Genomic DNA, 17947 nt, shown 5'->3' on the forward strand with positions numbered 1-17947 from the left:
TTCGTAATTCACTTAAAAGATTTTGAAACAGCATATGACAAAAACATTCACAAAACTCTTCAAGTATATCATTTCTTTATTTCTGCGGCTGAAGCTTCATAAATAGGATTCTTTTTCAGGATTACCAAGCCTTCCAAATATGGCGTTAGTGAGATATCTGAAAACAAAATTATTGAAGAGTATAAATAGTACTAAACAAATTTCGATGAATGATATATCTTTGAGATGTTAAAGCTCGATTTACCTTTAAGAAGTACGCATTAGTACTAAAAATAGTTACTGAAAATACAGAATGTGAGGTCCCAAAAATTATTCTTAAACTGTAGAAATACTCATAAATGTCTCAAAATCAAAATCTATTAGCGTGTAAAACGATTTATTGAAAACTCTATGCTTCCTCTAAAAAAACTCTTGGAATTTTGATAATTTTTCTAAAAAGGTAAATGAGGAATTATATGAATTGTAAAATCGAAAAGTCCCAAAACTGAGAGCAACTGGTATTGATCTAATATGGCGTAACTTAGATGGAAAACCCATGAAATAACCGTTTGAATAACAGTAAAAGAACTATCACTCATAAAAGTGGGAAAGGTAAAACTTTCTTCTGCATTGTTTGAGGTTTGCTAGTCAAACAATTAAAAAGGGATTAAAAAATTAAACTAACATTCTTCATTAGCAAGCTCGGCTCTTTCGCCGTAAGCCATCAGAACCGGCGTTGTATGAGTCTGAAAGCCAGTGATTGTTTTCGGTTTTCCAGCCTGAGCAACGACATCAACAGCTTGTCCTACTCGGACACTCACATTTACTTGTTTCAAATTCTCTGGATTCACTTCATCTTCAATCAGAGTTATCAACAATCGTGGCTGCATTGCCAGAGTCAACGAATACAGCAAATAATGTTGTCGATTGTTCAATACGGCTGTAAATAAACTCAAATATTTTCATTTCAAAAAATTTTAAGCTATTTAATAAAGCTGTAGCAATATAAATCATCGAAAATCATTAAGTTAGAGAATAACTCCAAAAATCGGCATGATGAACTGTTTTCAAGATGTGAATCCACTATAAGCAGAGCACTAAATTTTAGTATAAAATTTCAGATATTTCAAGTACATCACTGCCTTTTTCTTGCAATGCAAAAAGGAGAACTTACAATTATTGGCTTCCAAAAAGGCATAACAAATTGTAAGAAGCCCAGCAACTGCTGCAGGACACATAAGTTGACGATCAGAATGGAACGGATTCAACGTCATTGTTCCTTTACCCATATGCGTCATACCTTGAGCCAAACGAACCAACATTAAGCTTACCTAAAATACGTGGAAGCTTAGCATAACTACGAAAAGATAATAACCTGACCATGGAATATTAAGCAGAATAACCTCGTCGTGAAAGTAAGACTGCGATGCCTAGACAATTTAAGAAACAATAAGTTATGTTATTAAGAATTTCCAGTGGACCTAAACACGTGTTAGTCCATGTAACGGAGACATTTTAAACTTGAGAAAAGTAAGTAAATTGCACGAAACAAAAACTGTTTCATACCATGTATCAACTTATGACATCTACACAATTTTCAACAGTCAACGTATGGTACTGGAGACGTACTGAAAAGTGACTGCGATATTTATTTACCTGATCCTTGTGATGATAACTTGCAAGCTGTCGTAACATGGAAACAAGCCTTGCATTATTGGTACCAGCACCGACCAAACCCATTGCAAAAATTGCATTGTGAGCCGTTTCAGCATCAGCATCATGTGAAAACTTTGAAAGTGATTCCAAAATTGAAAGCTGGGGATTGGACGTACTAATTAAAGCTAATGCCAGCGGTACCGCACGTCTAATAACTGGTTCACCATAACGAATCTGAAAGATTTTTCACTACTTTATTCAAAAATAGCAACAATATTCAAACCAGCGAATGAATTAAATGGCAACGTCTCTACGAATATTTGTAATACACAATGGAATTCGCACGAAAAAAAGCACATAATCTGACTGTTTGCAGTATAATATTTCAAAATATATACCAAATGTCCAAACATCCTCAAGCTCATTTGTGCTCCAATTTCTTCACCCATAGCGATAAGACCAATACCAAGCACAGCTACTGCCTGCTGTGTCGAATAATCCGGTTTTTCGCTCGAAGCATCACCTTCCTTTTTAGGATCACTTTTGTCTTCTTTATTTGTCTAAAGTACAACAATAATTATATCAATTATATCAAGAATAATTACATCACGACAAAATCAATCATAGCCGTGATGAAAAATGAATGATAAGTAAATGCAAATGACAAACGTTTATGGAGAAAGTGCAAGTTTCTTAATCATAAGAACTACGAAACACAGCTATACATCAAATTTGTAATTTCAGATTTTTCTAAAAGTACAAGCTGGTTGATCTAAAATGATTCCATTTCAAAAAAGTACAAGCTAAAATGAATCACTACACATTTTTTTCTCTAATTATTTCCATTCTAAACATAATCTCCTATGCTACAGAACACATGCAAACAGTATAAATCATTATTGTATAATTTTTTTCATTTTCACAGAAAAAATCTCTAATCTAATACAGTCAGTAACCATTTCACCAGACCATATTATTCTTAATTCCGATCATATTACAGATACCAGTTAATTTTATAATAAATCGGAGATCGTGTCAATAAAAAGAAACAAATATCTACTACATTAACATGCAAGTACAATCTTTTGAATCAAGCATATTTCGGTCTCGACTGCATTTTCAAGATGATGCTATCAAACAGGAACATAAACAAACAGTAATATAGCATTTCAGTAATGTCGATGAAAGCGAATGAGCAAAGGATACAAGAATGTAAACGAGTTAAAAAATAAAAAAGTATGGTAACCGATGAAACACGAAAATTCAACCTTTTTTTTCGCCTCCTTTGTTTCTTTGGTTTCATAATGTTCGGAACAAATATGAAGAAGCTTTTGTATTTTCAATACATTCCCAGTTCCAGCATAAGCGCACACATCAATCAGTGTTGAAAACATGGTTCCGAAAGGGTCCGGTAATGCTCGCACCATTTCAACAAATACTTCACTTTTTTGTTGGGCACCTAAAGATGAAAGAATGAGCAACACACTTTCTTTTCATTACTATATTGGAAGAACATCCAGAATAACATACCGAGAAAAATTAGAGCAACTCCAAGAGCGACGAAACGATAATTTGAGTCCTGCAGTTCCACAGCCGTCTTTTCATTCAAATAATTGAATAACTCGCATGCTGTTATATGATCACACGTACCGACCAAAATGAATCCTATCGATAATGCCGCTAATCCTTTCACCTATTTTAAAACCTTTTAAAGTCATTTAAGATTAGATTCAATGATCATGTTTACCAAAACGGACATGCCTAATCAACTGTGTTGATACAACTAATTGTATGACAAATATGCACTTAAATGAGTCTCCTAAAAAATGTTATCTATTGTTTGCCAAAGTTTTCACTCCATTTATCCCTTAATATGATGTTGGTGCTTTCATCATCTGTTCTTAGCAGGAAGAAAGAAAGGAACAAAAATTACTTCAGGTGTGGCGGATGGTTTTGTATCTGACAACAACTTTTTAAGCTCAAATACGACTCCACCGTCTTCTTTCTTCAACACCGCAAGCCTCTTCGAATTTGCATATGCTAAGCCTAAGCCAAAAATAGAACCAATTCGCATAACCGTGCGATCACTATTTATGTGATCCATAAGGAGAGCGGCTGCGGGATCACATGTGTCTTGGATGCCTGAGGATATAATTCCTATTGCTAGAAGGGTACCTGCCTGAAAAATAACCGAGTTGATACGAATGGAGGAAGAGAAAAATCAAACAACATATAGTTCAGATTTCTTATTTGCCTCATTGCAATGGCCGGAACATAGCTCTCGTAAACTATTGTTGTATATGTAAGCTGATAACAATATCCAACATTTACGAAATCATCTACCTTAATAAAATCATCGTTAACATAAAGGAACCGATCGCACTGCGCTAAACCAGTATCGATGTCCCATCGCCAAACTAGTCCTTGACTTGCAGCAGCTGACAGCATCCCTACAAAGAAAAAAAGCTAAGGTTCGAAAATACCATTAGCATAACGTAAGCCAAGCGGTGAATAAATATACAAAAAATATATGAAACAGAACGTACCATATTCTTTATTTTTATAAAACCAGCGACTTGCATCTTCCGCTTCCGTCATCATTTTATCTACTCCAAAGCCAGTATTCACAAATCCATTAACAAATGCTGCCGCCAAATTTGATCGCACACTATCTGATGTGGATGAACCAGCAAACGGTCCTAGACAAATAATTACAACAAACGGACCAGAATCCTCTCTAGAACTTATCCTTTGACAATGACTGATTGGTAACGCCATCCACCAATCATTTAGCATAAATGGTAAAGAAATTATTGCAAAAATTTGTCGCAAAAAAAAGAAGTATTATTATAAATGACCAAATAAAAGCCTGAAAACTTACGACTCTGCTCTAAATGGCTTTTGTAGATTCCCTCCGGGGTTTTTGGCTCCATGATGTCAAGTTCTCGGGCCAGTGAATGAAAGTATGTATGTAGATTAGCATTTGAATTTAATTCCATCAGCTTTTCGCCATTTTCAACACCTTCTAGATCAAGGAAAATTTGATGCCGGCCCAATAAGATTGCCATCTGCTTCTGTTCCAATCTAAAAAAAAAAATTTGATGACCGTTTTCAAATTTTAGCATTCAAATAATAACTTTATTTCTGAACTTCATTATTCTTCCAAAAATACCCGAGCTTACATTCGTTTTTCAATATTATTACGACTAAATAAATTGCTGGACATAGTTACATGCCAGGTTCCAGTTATTCTGAGACGCTTTCCCTCCTGTCCTTGTTATATCCCTACCTTACACACAACACAATTCACCTTCGGAGATACCAACCATACACTTCATCCGCACATTGTGACATTAAATACAACTATCGAGGAAAGCAACATCATCTGCTCAAATTCAGTGAAGAAGAAAATTATTTTATATTTCTCTAAATTTTAGAAAAATTTATAGTTTCCTGTTTTCATTGGAAAAAAAGTTTCAGGAAATTCCAGAAGTGTTCTGTTAAAATGTTTTGTAGTAAGTCATTTCATATAAAAATAATAAAATCATAGTTAAATTGACCGACAGATTACAGATGAATAAATTCTGTAAAGAAAGACTATTAATGGAAGGAAACATGGACTTACATATCCTTTGTCCCAAGGACTATTTCGCGCATTGTTGGGACAGCATTCAACATTATAGCACATCTTAATGCATCGAAGTTCTTCCCGAATTTCCGGTAGATATTCATTGCTGTTTTGATCAAAATCTCATTATCCGGATCTGGCATTAACGGTGAGCAACTGAAAATGGGCATGACTACAACAAATTAAACCTCCTCAAAGAATCGAAATAAGTCAGTATAAAAATTCTTGAATATGTTGGATTTTAGCATATATGTCGTAATAACGGGCCCTTGCCACTTCAATGTGGTCTGGAAATGCTAGGATAGAAACCTTTCAAGGAAAACTATAGTCGCTGCCACATGTGACCGACTAAAGCTTATAAATAGATTCGAATTGGTTAGCATCTTAACTAGGTAATGAAACCAAAGAGATTTCAAGACATACTGTTAAATCTTCCTTATTAATGCATTATGATTTATGACAGCATTACTGTTGAGACTGTTCAAAATGGAGAAATGACGACATACCTTAGCAAATATAAACAAACCCGACCATGGTCAACTTCTTCGACATACTCAGACAACAGATCAAGTCTTTCAATTTCAATTAATAAATCACACGCTTCAACTTCAGCATTATGTTTCATATTGTGCAGTACAATTTCTCGAGTTAGCGTCAATAACTGTTCCCGACGCTCATTATGAGCATCGGTACCACCACCGCAGGAACGCCATTCCTCCGCCATTTCCATCGCTAAGTGTCTGCGCATGTAGGATTCAATATTACTCGTGAATGTTAGTTTATAATGTAATAAAGAAATGAAACATCAAACTTGAATAAAATTTGAAAATAGTAGGTTCATTTCACGAAAACTCCACCGGTCATATTTGGCTTACATTACACTATCTGCTGATCCCAATACACCGATATTCCAAATGTATCCATAATAATAATCGGGGCTCTCACCTTACATATTCATGTCCCCAATTACCAATTGGTTCGTGCTTTCCCATCATGCGATAATTGATACAGTCATTTTTGTCATCCGAAGTCATTGCTAAGACTGATATTATGTCAGCACAAAGTTTCTGCAATCAGTTCAGAATCAGAAATTTAGCTCGGTACAAAAAAAAATGTTCCGTTCATTACCGATTGTGATAAAATGGAACCATATTACAATTGATATTCAGCACTTATTGTTAAACCAATGCATGATCGCATCCACACCATAAAATAGCAGGTTTGCAGAGTAAATTTTTGCCGTACACCAACATTATTCAAATAAAATTGCATCAAATCCACATAGTTTTAGACTTAAATAATTTTACTAAAGTAGCTGAGAAAATATTTCAATATTCATTGAGTAACCGTTGCTACAGATAACCAAGAACTGCAAGTTATACATTACTTTAACAACTGAACCCCTAAGTAAGTCCCAGTTTCAGATTCTTGAATAATTTGACTGACCGCCAGTTGATAATAATGGTACTTTTTAATAAACTGTGTTATGCAATAACAAGAACCAACTTTCGCAGGTCCTTCTGCCATTTTTTTGTGGATTTCTTTAATTGCAGCATAATGTGGACGCATAAATTTCAATGGCTTTGGTACGGATGTCATGGAAGTTGTTGAAGCACGAATGATGCTTCGCATTGTCTCCAGTGTGGGTAGATACAATGAAATATCCGCTTCCTGAAAAAATTCTAAGAAATGTTTATTATCATTTATTCGGACGTTTTAAGATAATTATCTCGCTATAATCTAGTAATGTAATGTTATCTGTATACATTAAATGTGCATGTATTTTAGAAATGTGTATATATTTTGTATATGTATATATATGTATATATGTATATGTATATATATATACATGTATATATATATATATATGCTAAGACTGATATTATTTTCAGTTTAAACTGCCCGTTTTTCCCAGAATTAATGGAAACGGATAAATGGAATTTAAAAAAACCGTACGTTTAAACGTTGCATCAACATTTCCAAGTCTTCTTTCAGCTTAATATCTTCCTCAGTCTGGAATAAAAAGCATCAAAAGGATATGAAATTAACAGTAATTCTCAGGGTTTCTACCAGAAGAAGGTTAGATTTACTCATAGCTGGATTTAGAAAGCGACCGTGGTGGATCACATGCATCATAAGGCATCATATTATCGTCATACAACAAATTAAGCTACAATAAGCCTAAAAAATACAACTTTTCCCAAAGTCTTCCCTTCTTTTCCCTTCCCTTTATCTCGAAATCACCGCTACTTTTGAAGCTATCTCAAAGACTTGCTTACAAGGGTGAACATAGGATTATATGGGCTTTCCGTCCAAATACCAATAAAATCCATCGAATAATTTGTTGAAAAAAATTTAAACTAACCATTTCATCTTTTTCTTTCTTCTCTTCTTTCACATCTTTCTTTTCACTTCCATCCGTTAAACTTTTCTTCGTTATAATATCCTTTTTCTCTTCAGTCTTCTCAACCATGATTCTGGAGGTAGTGGATTGAGGAAATAAGTGACGGCTCAGATAAAGAAGCAACACGTGTACATAGTAACAGGCGTATTTAAAAGTTTTTCACATATATAACACACATAAGTAATTTCTGTTGATTTACACACGTTCTATTGCTTCATTCTTTATTTGTACTCGCTGTTTTTTCACTTTACTCATCGGATTTGATCATAATGTGTATCTTACTTTTTCTACGTACGCAAGATGACAAACTGTAAATATAAATTCAAAAAATCATTTAATAGGTTTTTACGAGGAACTGAAATCCTCGCTCTTACAAATAATGGAAATTTCTCGTGTGCGACTCCATGAAATGAATCCGTCGTACACGATTAGAAAAGACGGAAACCCTTTACTTTTGAATAAAAAGTGAAAACTTACGTAATATCTTAGTGAAACGAAAAATTTCTTACGTATATAAAATAGGAATTCGAGTATCTACAAACTAAAGCCCTTATTTCAGTGAAGTTAAAATTCTCACAGACATCTATGTGGAATAAAAAGCTGTCACATAGGCCTAGATAAAATGAAAATTTCCCACACCTTTCAACGCGAAAACCTAACTGTAAGCAGAAGTTGAAAACTTCTCATATTTAAAAAAAAGTTCTCACACAACTCCAAATAAGCGAGCCTGCTTGTTCTTAAATGAAGCAAAAGCGAAAGTTCCTTTGGTTCTGTAGGAAGAACTCTTACGTGTTTCCACGCAAAGTAAAGTTTTCCCATAACTTATGTTAAGTTACAGTAACCGAATACTTCGTTCATTTCCGTCGACAATTTCAAACGCGAAAAACTGTGACCCATTGTATAGTCGAGTCTCGACAAAAAGTAGAGAATATACGAGAGATAACATACAACAAAGGTGCATGAACTCCCAATATCCAATAAGGTGAAGCCTTCATCAAGTCCCACACACAACGACGTCAGAGTTACGTGATACGACCACGTCATGCCGAACAGTATTTCACGGATGAGCTAATGTTCCGACCAGACTGTTTGTTTACGTTGCGCTGTCATTTTACGTTTGTCGTTTTTCAACTCCGAACGTTCCGGTTCACGTCTCTCACTTTGTTAGTCCAAAGTTACAGAAGATTGAGCTCATCATCTACCTCAATCATATCCGTCCTCACTTGTTATGAAATTATATCTTTAACATAGATAAGGATTTACTAAACAGGTTACATATCTGCGCCATTAATATCAAGAGACATTGTCAATGTATAAATTTTTGTTCTTATCAATCGCTTCCATACTTCGAATTCCCTGGAATCCTTATGACTAAAAAAAAGCAATTTTAGAATCTTATCCAGTTTCCGTCATAGGCAGTATGGCTATTTTAGTGACTGATATTAGGCAGATGCTATAGTGAGTCATTATGGTTAGTAATATATATCCATTTCAAAAAACAAATATATTTTTATTTTGTTTGGTACCTCTTGTTTTTAATTTCAATGGCTACCATTAATTTTTTCCATAAATTTCGGCAAAACTTGTACGTCGCATGGATTTTTGAAATTTCTAGATGGGATTTTCAGTGTTATAGGTCACTTCTATAATTCTGGTTTCTTTGTTTTTTTTCCAGTGTAATGGCAACAAGAAGTCGACGAAGTGCAGGAAGTAATGATTCTTTAAACCCAGCAATGATACAGCTATATGATACCGGAAGATTACGTCGAGAACTGAAGCAGAGAGGACTTGATACAACAGGAACCAGGAATGTACTTGCTGATAGATTGCAGGTTCGTAACTTTTGTTGAGTTTCGATATCACTTGTATTTTTATTGTAGTTGTTTCTCCTAGGTTAATGAACACCTTCACTGATTACATTATTTAATATCATGGTATTAGAAGTCACAGTAGTGATAACAGCAGTTGAGGTGGACTACTGTTCCAAAAAAGTATTGAAATACTTTTATGCTAGTAATACCGACACTTGTGCCACTTCTAGCAACTTTTAAACTGGAATAGTAATAGTTAGTAGAAGTAATTTCATACTGTTGCTCTAAAAAATTTTTCAACAAAAGTCGTCCGAACAAAATATAGCGGTTTGGGTTTGATTAGTCTGTTTATTTAACCTAGTTTAAACTATCTTTCACTTTCGCGTGTGGGAATACTATAGTCTGCTCTTACAGTACCATTTTCCAAATGTTTCGTCATATGAAAATAGCTCTAATAAAACAATGATTAGCAAAAAAAAAAAAGAAACAGTATTAGTAATTTCACACAAGTGGAAGGAAACAGTCATGTTATATGGTAGAGATTAACTTATCTGCATATCTGCATTACAGGAAGCAGTTCTTTCGGAACGCAACAGTCGACAAGCATATTCTCCGCCACCGGCACCAGAAAAACCTGTCAAAAGAGGAACAAGAAGGCCGCTGAAGGAGGTAATTTTGTTTTTGAAAATCAAAGATCTTTACTGCCATTATGGTTTTGTAGCCGTTTTTTGGGCCAATTTAAAAAGCAAGAAACAGACTATTCGGAGATGTTTGGTTAGATGTAGGTTTAAAACTCCCTAAAAACTTCATTGGAGATCGGATTTTCAAATTTGTTCCATTTCAGGACGAAGAAAATGAAAATGAGACTGGATTGGATTCGGAACCTATCATCTCTCCAAAAAGCAAAAAAAGGTCGACATAGCGAGGAAATTGATGAGATCAGTTTGATAGAAGAATCTTTTTCTATCGAGCTTTCGGTAAAACCATTTCAGATCGTTTTAATTTTAATGCAACTGTTATCGAAGAATTAGTTTTCCATTCCCATTCATCATTACGAAGTTATAATATAAATGCAATTATAAGTTATCCCGACCATCCTTACTACAACTTCCAGTCTTAGTTGTTTTACTATTTACCTAAATCACGTACTTTTTTTCAACCGATATATTTTTCTTTTTCCAGAATATATCCGCAATTGATGAAATACAGATGGAAGCAGAAAAGGCTTTCGTACCACACTGCGTGTCCGATACTACTACAGTTCACGGAGAACCATTTCATATGCTAGAAGTTGAAAAAACTTTAACATCGAATGAAGAAACAAAATCTAAAATGGAGTTGGTCCCGTGTGAAGTGAGGATTCCTGAAATGTTTCTATTGTTTAAAATTTGATCAGGCTGTATTCAATAACTTTGGATGCCGATTATACTTGATCGAGTATGCAAGCTCAGCGTAACATCACTTTTCATTCTGTTCAATCATATTTTGACTGAATATTTTTGAAACGTCCTTCTGTTTTCAGCCGAAAAACTGAAGACACCTCCAGATGAAAGCAAACATCGGGAACCGAAACACGGAAAGAAGGTTACGGAAAGAGTGATAGTTGACGGAGAACTGACTAGCTCCAGTGATGATGAAGAATTAAGATGGCTTTATAGAACAAGAAGGGGCAAGAAACCTCGGAGAGCTTTACTTGAAGAAAGACATACATTTACTGACAGCAATAGCAAAAACGAGAATGAAACAGATGAAATAACAGAAGCTTCTGCTGTGAAATTGATTTCTGAGGAGGGTCAAATAAGTGAAAAGGAAGATGAGAGAAGTATTCGAGAACAGAGTTCGAAGTCATCTTCAGAATCGTCAAAAACGACAAACTTTGTCAGTGTGAATGAGAAACCAATCAAAGCTTTGATTCAGAAAGGTTCAATCAAAATTAAGTTCAAAACTAATCTTTTAAAAACCACAACTGAAAGGACGTCGGAATTGAAACAGAAGGAACTCCTACCTGGTTCCACCAGTTTAATCGCAAAAGACGGAAAAGTGAATGCTGATGTGACACTGGTCACTGCTTCGCAAGTGGTAAGTATGTTGTTCACTTCACCCTATAGTTTATGTCTCTATTTTACCGGCATGATTAAAGGACGCTATCATAAATGTTTTTCAGGAAGTTGATGGACTACTTTTTACACACTCAATTAGACAACACTCGAGATTAGGAGAAAATATATATATGTTAGCCTTCAAGTTTCAGTGTACAAGTAATCTGTTTTACAGGAAAAAACGAAGCGTGCATTCACTCCACCACTATCTTCACCAAATACTGAGAAATCAAAAGACCAAATTTCCCGCAAAAAAATTCCGTTAAGGATGCAAGCACCTGTTGATGTACTAGATACTATTTTCGACAAACAGGTAAAACTTTGTGTGGGTCTTCTTTAGCTTCTGTATTCACCTATCGGTAGCGATAAATAGAGCATTCAGTTAAGGAGTAATGACAGAAAGTGTATTTTACAGTGGTTGTTTTTCCGATATAATTGCGAAGTTGTTTCAGGCCCAACTTTTGTCAAGCAAGTATAAGACAGAACAAGAAAGAGCTCTTGAAAGACAGAAGCTGGAGATGGAAAAACGTCGTCAGAACGCGATTCCCCCGGTAGTTTCATTATCCACTACATCCTCTACAGGACAAGAGAAGCGCAGACATGTTGATTTTATCGTTCCTTCTAAATCATCATCAGACCAACATATCTTACAACAATATTCCGGCTGGTCAACACCACCGGATCTCCGTTCTCATCTCCCGTCATCATCGCATATTCAGGAAAGTGAGTATGTGAAAGCATCTTAAACTTTTTTTTTCTGACTGGATTGGAAATTTTTTATTATCATCAGAACAGCACTGTTCAAACATTTAATACCGATGCATTTCCTGATGGTCGGGAAGAGACTGACATGAATAACGATAGCATGACCACCGACAGACTAATTCAGGACTGGTTAACTTTGTCAGCTAACTTTGCTAAACTTTGCTAATTTTGTCATTCATAAAATTCATCTCTCCTTATTCATCTTTTCTGTTCTTTTCAAAAGTTTTATCAGTAGTCTTTTCTCTGTTTCTTGTGAGAATTGTAAAAAGTTACATCCTCTTAACGGTTAGCATTATGGATTTCTTTCTGAAAGTTAAAGTAGGGGTCGCATTACCAATAAACGCGCTGCTGTATTGGTATTTCTGGTGAACATATCCTATTATTTGACATGATGTATTTTATGCTTTTCTACTCCATTCTTTTACAGACATTTCTGATGTTTTTATTGAATAGTCAGAATTCTGTCACAAAAGAATCCTTTCCTCGTATATGTTGATGGAAACATAACTTATTTTTTCTTCATTACTTTGTTTTTCACTTTCAGATGCTAGTATAGACGAAAAACGCTTGTTGGCACAGTTACCACCACCTCCACCACCACCACCGCTACTATCTTGCTCTAAAAAAACGTCGATGCCATCTACGTCAAGTGCAATTTTCGAAAACACACTGGAAATAGAACATTCGAAGGATGAGGGTATCGAGGAAAACATAGTATCATTGATGACTCCAGCAACTCCGTGTTCAAGCGATTCTTCATTATCCATCAGGACTCCTCCTTCAATTCCTTGTTACAAGAGCCCGTCAGAAACCTTGATTGAACCTTTGCATTCAATTGAAGCATCTACTTCAAGTACTGCTTCAATTACGAAAATTGATTCCGAAAGAATAAAAGAAATGGCTTCCGCTTTACAAGCCGTATTTGCTCGTCTAGGTAATGTTCCACCGCCTCCAGCTGCTCCTCAACTTAGTGCAAACGAAAATAATGCAGTGGGAAAGGCAAGCATATTTATGATCTCAGATCCTGCTATATCGGAGGAAAATCCTTCCAGTAACGAGCCGCATATGATCAATAAATTGGGTAAAATTAAAAGTGGACCAGGACATGTCGATATGATATCTGGGACTTCAGTGATTTGTGTCACCAATAATGAATTAGCACGTCCAGCGTGCGTTACACAGGGGACATCTTCAGCACCGAACAATATGATTCTGGAAAGCGACACTTCAACTCCATTACAGCCAATATTGAATCTGAGTGATAGCACTCATTTCGTTGAAGAAGTAAGTTTTACATTTGAAGTTATTTAAAACTATATTTTAAGACTTAATTTAAAAAAAAAAAAACTAGGAAAACAGGACGAAGGAAATGGTTAGGTGAAATGATTTCATGAGCTTATTTCACATATATATGATTGTCTTCAACATGTCTTAAATTACAAGGCATTTGTAGCTAGCTTTTGTGTTTTGATAATTTAATAAGATGAAGTTACTGAATTAAAATGAGTCGTTCTTTATTAATTCGACACTGAGCAATCCATTTTTTACAATATCATTTTTTTTTTTAGTTTGCATCTCGTTTGCCAGCAGAAATTACAAATGACTTCGATGGAGAGGTTGTTGCATCCATTGTCGAAGAAATCATATGTGCCACAGTGAATGGTGGACTTTCGATATGCAACAGTCATCCCGATGACAGGAATAAAAAAACAGAGGAGCTGGAGAGGTGCATAATTTTATTACTACTGTATTTTTTGGCTGAGAAACATACACATGTATTGGTTTTCTCTATTAGAAGTGTCAAGAGTCTGCATTCAGAAAACCAGATATATCGGAAGATTTGTTGCGAGATCCAAGACGCTTACTTCAGAAAGCAAGTGATGTGCTAAAAAGTTTACAGTCAATGGAAATAGCAGCAGAGCAAGCGTCGGCAGGTATGTGGTATAGTTTGCATTAAAGTGAGAATATTTTATCGTATTTATTGATTGAAATGGTTTCAAATTTAAAGTAAATGTCTAGCTTGCATGTCACCAGGATCATTTCCCATCTGTTAGTTCACAACGCTTCTGTACCCATCAGTAATCCATTAAAGTACCTTGGCCTACCCGCTTTTTGATCCAGATCTGTCAAATAAATATGTCATCAGCGGACGCTCCTGGACGGCTTCCAGAGTTGTGAGATCAGTTTTCTGATAACGGCAGCAAATAGTTTGTCCTTAATATAAAGATATTGCAGAAAAACAAAATCAACAGCAGTACGAACAGTTACCATTGGACGAAAAGTATGAGGAAGATGATAATGAAGACAAACCATTGCCTGATTTTCATGGAGAACCGGTGCCTGATTCTGATGATGAGATTATAATCGAAGGTGTAACTCGGAAAAGAACCACCAAAAAGAATGCAATACAGGAAGAAGAACCAGTACCCGGCGATGAACAAGTTGAAGTTGATTTCTGTAATGTTTTTGCGAAGCTATTCATTCACGTTTGGTTGGTACTAGGATTCTGATTTAAGTCCGTTTACTTAGTTGATTAGTGTTATCTTCGTGTTTTTCTTGATGTGGAATATGTTCATTGTTTCTCAGTATTACTTATAGATGCACTCGGTTCTCGAATGCGCTCATGCAGAACTTTCTAGCAAGAATAACCATAGCATCACATTCATATAGGGTTTTCTGTAAGGACTAGCCATAGCGCCAGGGTCATCAAATCATTCGGGGGCATCATATGCCTTGTTTTCTTGTTCGTGTCACAGCTGCGCATCAGAGAAAGCGGTGCATTGGGTATTTCTCGAGAATAGCGCTCGATACGAGTTGTCAGTAGTCTAACCATGTAGTAGGTTGTGGTTAATTTGCTGCACAGATTGCTGCTCATTACTGAGCTTGCATGTCTCAAAGGATTTGTTTGTTTCAAATTTATTTGAATTGAATTGAAGTTGGAAATGAACAAATTTTGCACTGGACTCTTTCAAGGTGCAAATTTATGATAGTTATATTCAGACAATGCGGATTTAAACGTTAAAGCAAGTGAGACATGTCAAGAAATCATCGATCCAGATAACGGTGATGGCTTTGCTCTTATGTGGGGTGGAGCCAGGTCGACATATGGCATTCAAATTCCTTCAGATGTAGCTGGTTTTCCTACTGTTATATTTCAAATTAAGGTTTGGTATTTGTTTGATATTTATTTTGCCGTTTTTTTTTCGTCTGTTGTCAGTTGTCTTACCGTGGAAATTATATATGATTTCTCATTTCTCGGAATTTTGTTTTGTCGCTGGAATTACAACTTGAACACTGTCGTTTTTTAGTCCAATTAAATCCAATTATATTAGCAGCAAGTAAGTGTTTCTAGCTGTTGGACTGTTTGCCAATCAAACATCTACCATTCGAAGAGATAGATGCTCATAATGTTCGCGTTGGATGGTCGACTCTGAATTCTACAAATATTGTTATTTTTTTCTCCATGCTTATAAAATTCCATGTTATGAGTATTTAAGCAGATGTTTTCGTCTTTACTTTTGATTACATGACTCGCAAGTAGTTAATAATGATGATTTTTGCATATGCTACGTATTTGATTGAACCGTCTCATTATTTTCAGCTAGGAGAAGCACCCCATTCTTATGCATATGATTTATTGGCAAAAAAAGCTACAAATAACTTTTTCACAGATTATGGTGAGCCTTGTCAAGTTGGGGACGTTATAACTTCATGTTTGGTAAGTTTTAGTATAACTCTTATTTGTTTTAGCACTTTATATAATGAAAAAAAAAAAAACATACTGGTTACCCAACTACTCGTAAAATTTTCAGGATTTGGCATCAGGCAAAATACATTTCTGGAAGAATGTAGAATATTTGGGAGTGGCTTTTTCCGAAGTCCATTTTAACGAAAACGACATCGTTTTCCCTCACATTTGCACCAAGAATTACAAACTCTCGGTAAACTACGGTGACAGTCAGTGTGAGGGATGGATGTCAATCACAGAACTTCTGAAGGATGGAGCATTAAATATTGGTACCTCACCCATTTACTTCAGCAAATTAGATCGGACAGTACTTGTTCGCGGTTCAATTCCACCATCAAGCAAAAGTGAATGCACGGTAAATGACGTTATTTAGGAATTTCATTTGGATTGGATGTTGCCATTTAACAATCCATTTGATCCATTTAACGAAATTTATTGTTTTTTTTAAATATTTTTAGCTGGGAACCCAATCACCAAACATTCAGGCAGTGGATGGATCAAAAAGAAGGCATTACTGCACTATTATTGTTAAACTCCAAATAATATCCATAAAAGTGGAAATTTTCTAGGTTCTGATGATGGTAGGTTTGCCGGGAGTTGGCAAAACAACCTGGGTGAGACAATATCTTCGTGAGCATCCGCAAGAACAGTGGACTTTATTGAGTACTGACACAATACTTGCAGCAATGAAAGTTAATGGAGTACCAAGGAGTAGGGTCCATCAGGTAAATTATTGAATATGTAGTAAAAGTTGCAGTAAATGATCTATCTAGTCAAAAAACATGTCCCATATAATTTCGAAAATATTGACTATTTTATTTTTCCAAAGGACATTGTTTTCAGGGTCGATGGGATATGATAATGGGACTTATTGCTAAAGCACTCAATCGTTCCTTGCATTTAGCGTGTAGGCGACGCAGAAATTATATCATTGACCAAACTAACGTTTCAAAAGATGCAAGAAGACGAAAGCTATCCCAGTTCAAAGATTTTCAAGTACTGAATTCCATCTCTGTTTAGTTTTGTTGCAGATATTTGACATCTTTGCTAGTGCTATAAAAACAAGAATAAAAAAAAAAAACTAAATTGCAAAAATCTATGTTGTTTCTAGGTTATTCTGATTTAATCGGATACTCCAGTAAAGAATAATCTATTTATACTACCTAAGCGAAAAATCTAAAGTTTTATTGTTTCTGCATAATTTGCTACATTTAGTTTTGACTATTTTTAGCGCAAATGTGTTGTTATAATTCCATCTGAAGAGGAAATGATTGCCCGACAAATGAGGCAGTCGCGTATGGATGGAGCTGGACCAATACCCGTAGAAGCAATGTTGGAACTTAAAGGTAGCTTTTGACATTTTTAGTTTTGAAGCATAGATTTTGAAAAGCGAACATTAATCTATTAAATTTATGCTAAAGCAAAAAGAGGGAGCATTTATCTTGTAAAGAAAAGCAAATATTCTACATAATGCCTTATTCGGTGTCAGAATTTTGCAGAGACTAGGACGGCTAGGATTTTACAGAAACTAGGACGGCTTCTATTTTTTTTCATAAACGAAGTTTACGTTTCTTTTAGTTGCTTCATTCTAAAGCCTGCATTATTTACTGCTGTGATCTACCTAGCATAAAATTCATTTCTGCATTTTCGATATTTTGGTTAAAATATTTATTGTGTCCAACTCTTTTTCAATTCACTTTTAGTATTTATTTTCAAAATGATTTCGATGCCAGTTATACATGGTCTTGTTTTTCCATTCGATTTTCAGCGATGTTATCAATACCAAATGTTGAGGTGGAACCGATTGAAGATGTTTTCTTCGTAGAACCACCACTGGAACGGATTGGTGATGCTATC

General features: G+C 35.3%; 2 protein-coding genes across 2 annotated transcripts in view; one reads left to right on the top strand and one right to left on the bottom strand.

Moving 5' to 3' along the window:
• Window positions 1-37: 37 nt before the first annotated feature.
• Window positions 38-7742, bottom strand: LOAG_02608 (26S proteasome regulatory complex subunit p97). Its single transcript, XM_003138145.2, has 17 exons — window positions 7629-7742; window positions 7220-7276; window positions 6770-6934; window positions 6209-6330; window positions 5770-6003; window positions 5261-5419; window positions 4517-4719; window positions 4182-4334; window positions 3979-4085; window positions 3569-3814; window positions 3166-3328; window positions 2904-3094; window positions 2034-2195; window positions 1636-1869; window positions 1154-1310; window positions 665-919; window positions 38-157 (listed from the first exon to the last, which is right to left on the bottom strand). The coding sequence occupies exons 1-17, from the start codon at window positions 7734-7736 to the stop codon at window positions 69-71; spliced, it is 2805 nt and encodes a 934-aa protein (XP_003138193.1). The 5' UTR covers window positions 7737-7742; the 3' UTR covers window positions 38-68.
• Window positions 7743-9346: 1604 nt separating this feature from the next.
• The window catches only part of LOAG_02609 (SPRY domain-containing protein), a gene marked incomplete at both ends in the record, with an annotated part of 10113 nt that continues 1512 nt past the window's right edge, over window positions 9347-17947 (top strand). Inside the window, 19 exons of the mRNA XM_020446064.1 lie at window positions 9347-9499; window positions 10049-10263; window positions 10323-10455; window positions 10661-10826; window positions 11001-11557; window positions 11753-11890; window positions 12030-12300; window positions 12887-13626; window positions 13911-14068; window positions 14161-14276; window positions 14578-14799; window positions 15343-15506; window positions 15695-15790; window positions 15944-16060; window positions 16155-16445; window positions 16660-16815; window positions 16934-17086; window positions 17322-17436; window positions 17859-17936. Of these exons, the coding sequence (XP_020303550.1) occupies window positions 9347-9499; window positions 10049-10263; window positions 10323-10455; window positions 10661-10826; window positions 11001-11557; window positions 11753-11890; window positions 12030-12300; window positions 12887-13626; window positions 13911-14068; window positions 14161-14276; window positions 14578-14799; window positions 15343-15506; window positions 15695-15790; window positions 15944-16060; window positions 16155-16445; window positions 16660-16815; window positions 16934-17086; window positions 17322-17436; window positions 17859-17936 (4039 nt within the window). The remainder of the gene's footprint in view (window positions 9500-10048; window positions 10264-10322; window positions 10456-10660; window positions 10827-11000; window positions 11558-11752; window positions 11891-12029; window positions 12301-12886; window positions 13627-13910; window positions 14069-14160; window positions 14277-14577; window positions 14800-15342; window positions 15507-15694; window positions 15791-15943; window positions 16061-16154; window positions 16446-16659; window positions 16816-16933; window positions 17087-17321; window positions 17437-17858; window positions 17937-17947) is intronic.

This window comes from Loa loa (genome assembly GCF_000183805.2).
Source record: "Loa loa unplaced genomic scaffold supercont3.81, whole genome shotgun sequence".
In the NCBI taxonomy this organism is placed as follows: Eukaryota; Metazoa; Nematoda; class Chromadorea; order Rhabditida; family Onchocercidae; genus Loa; species Loa loa.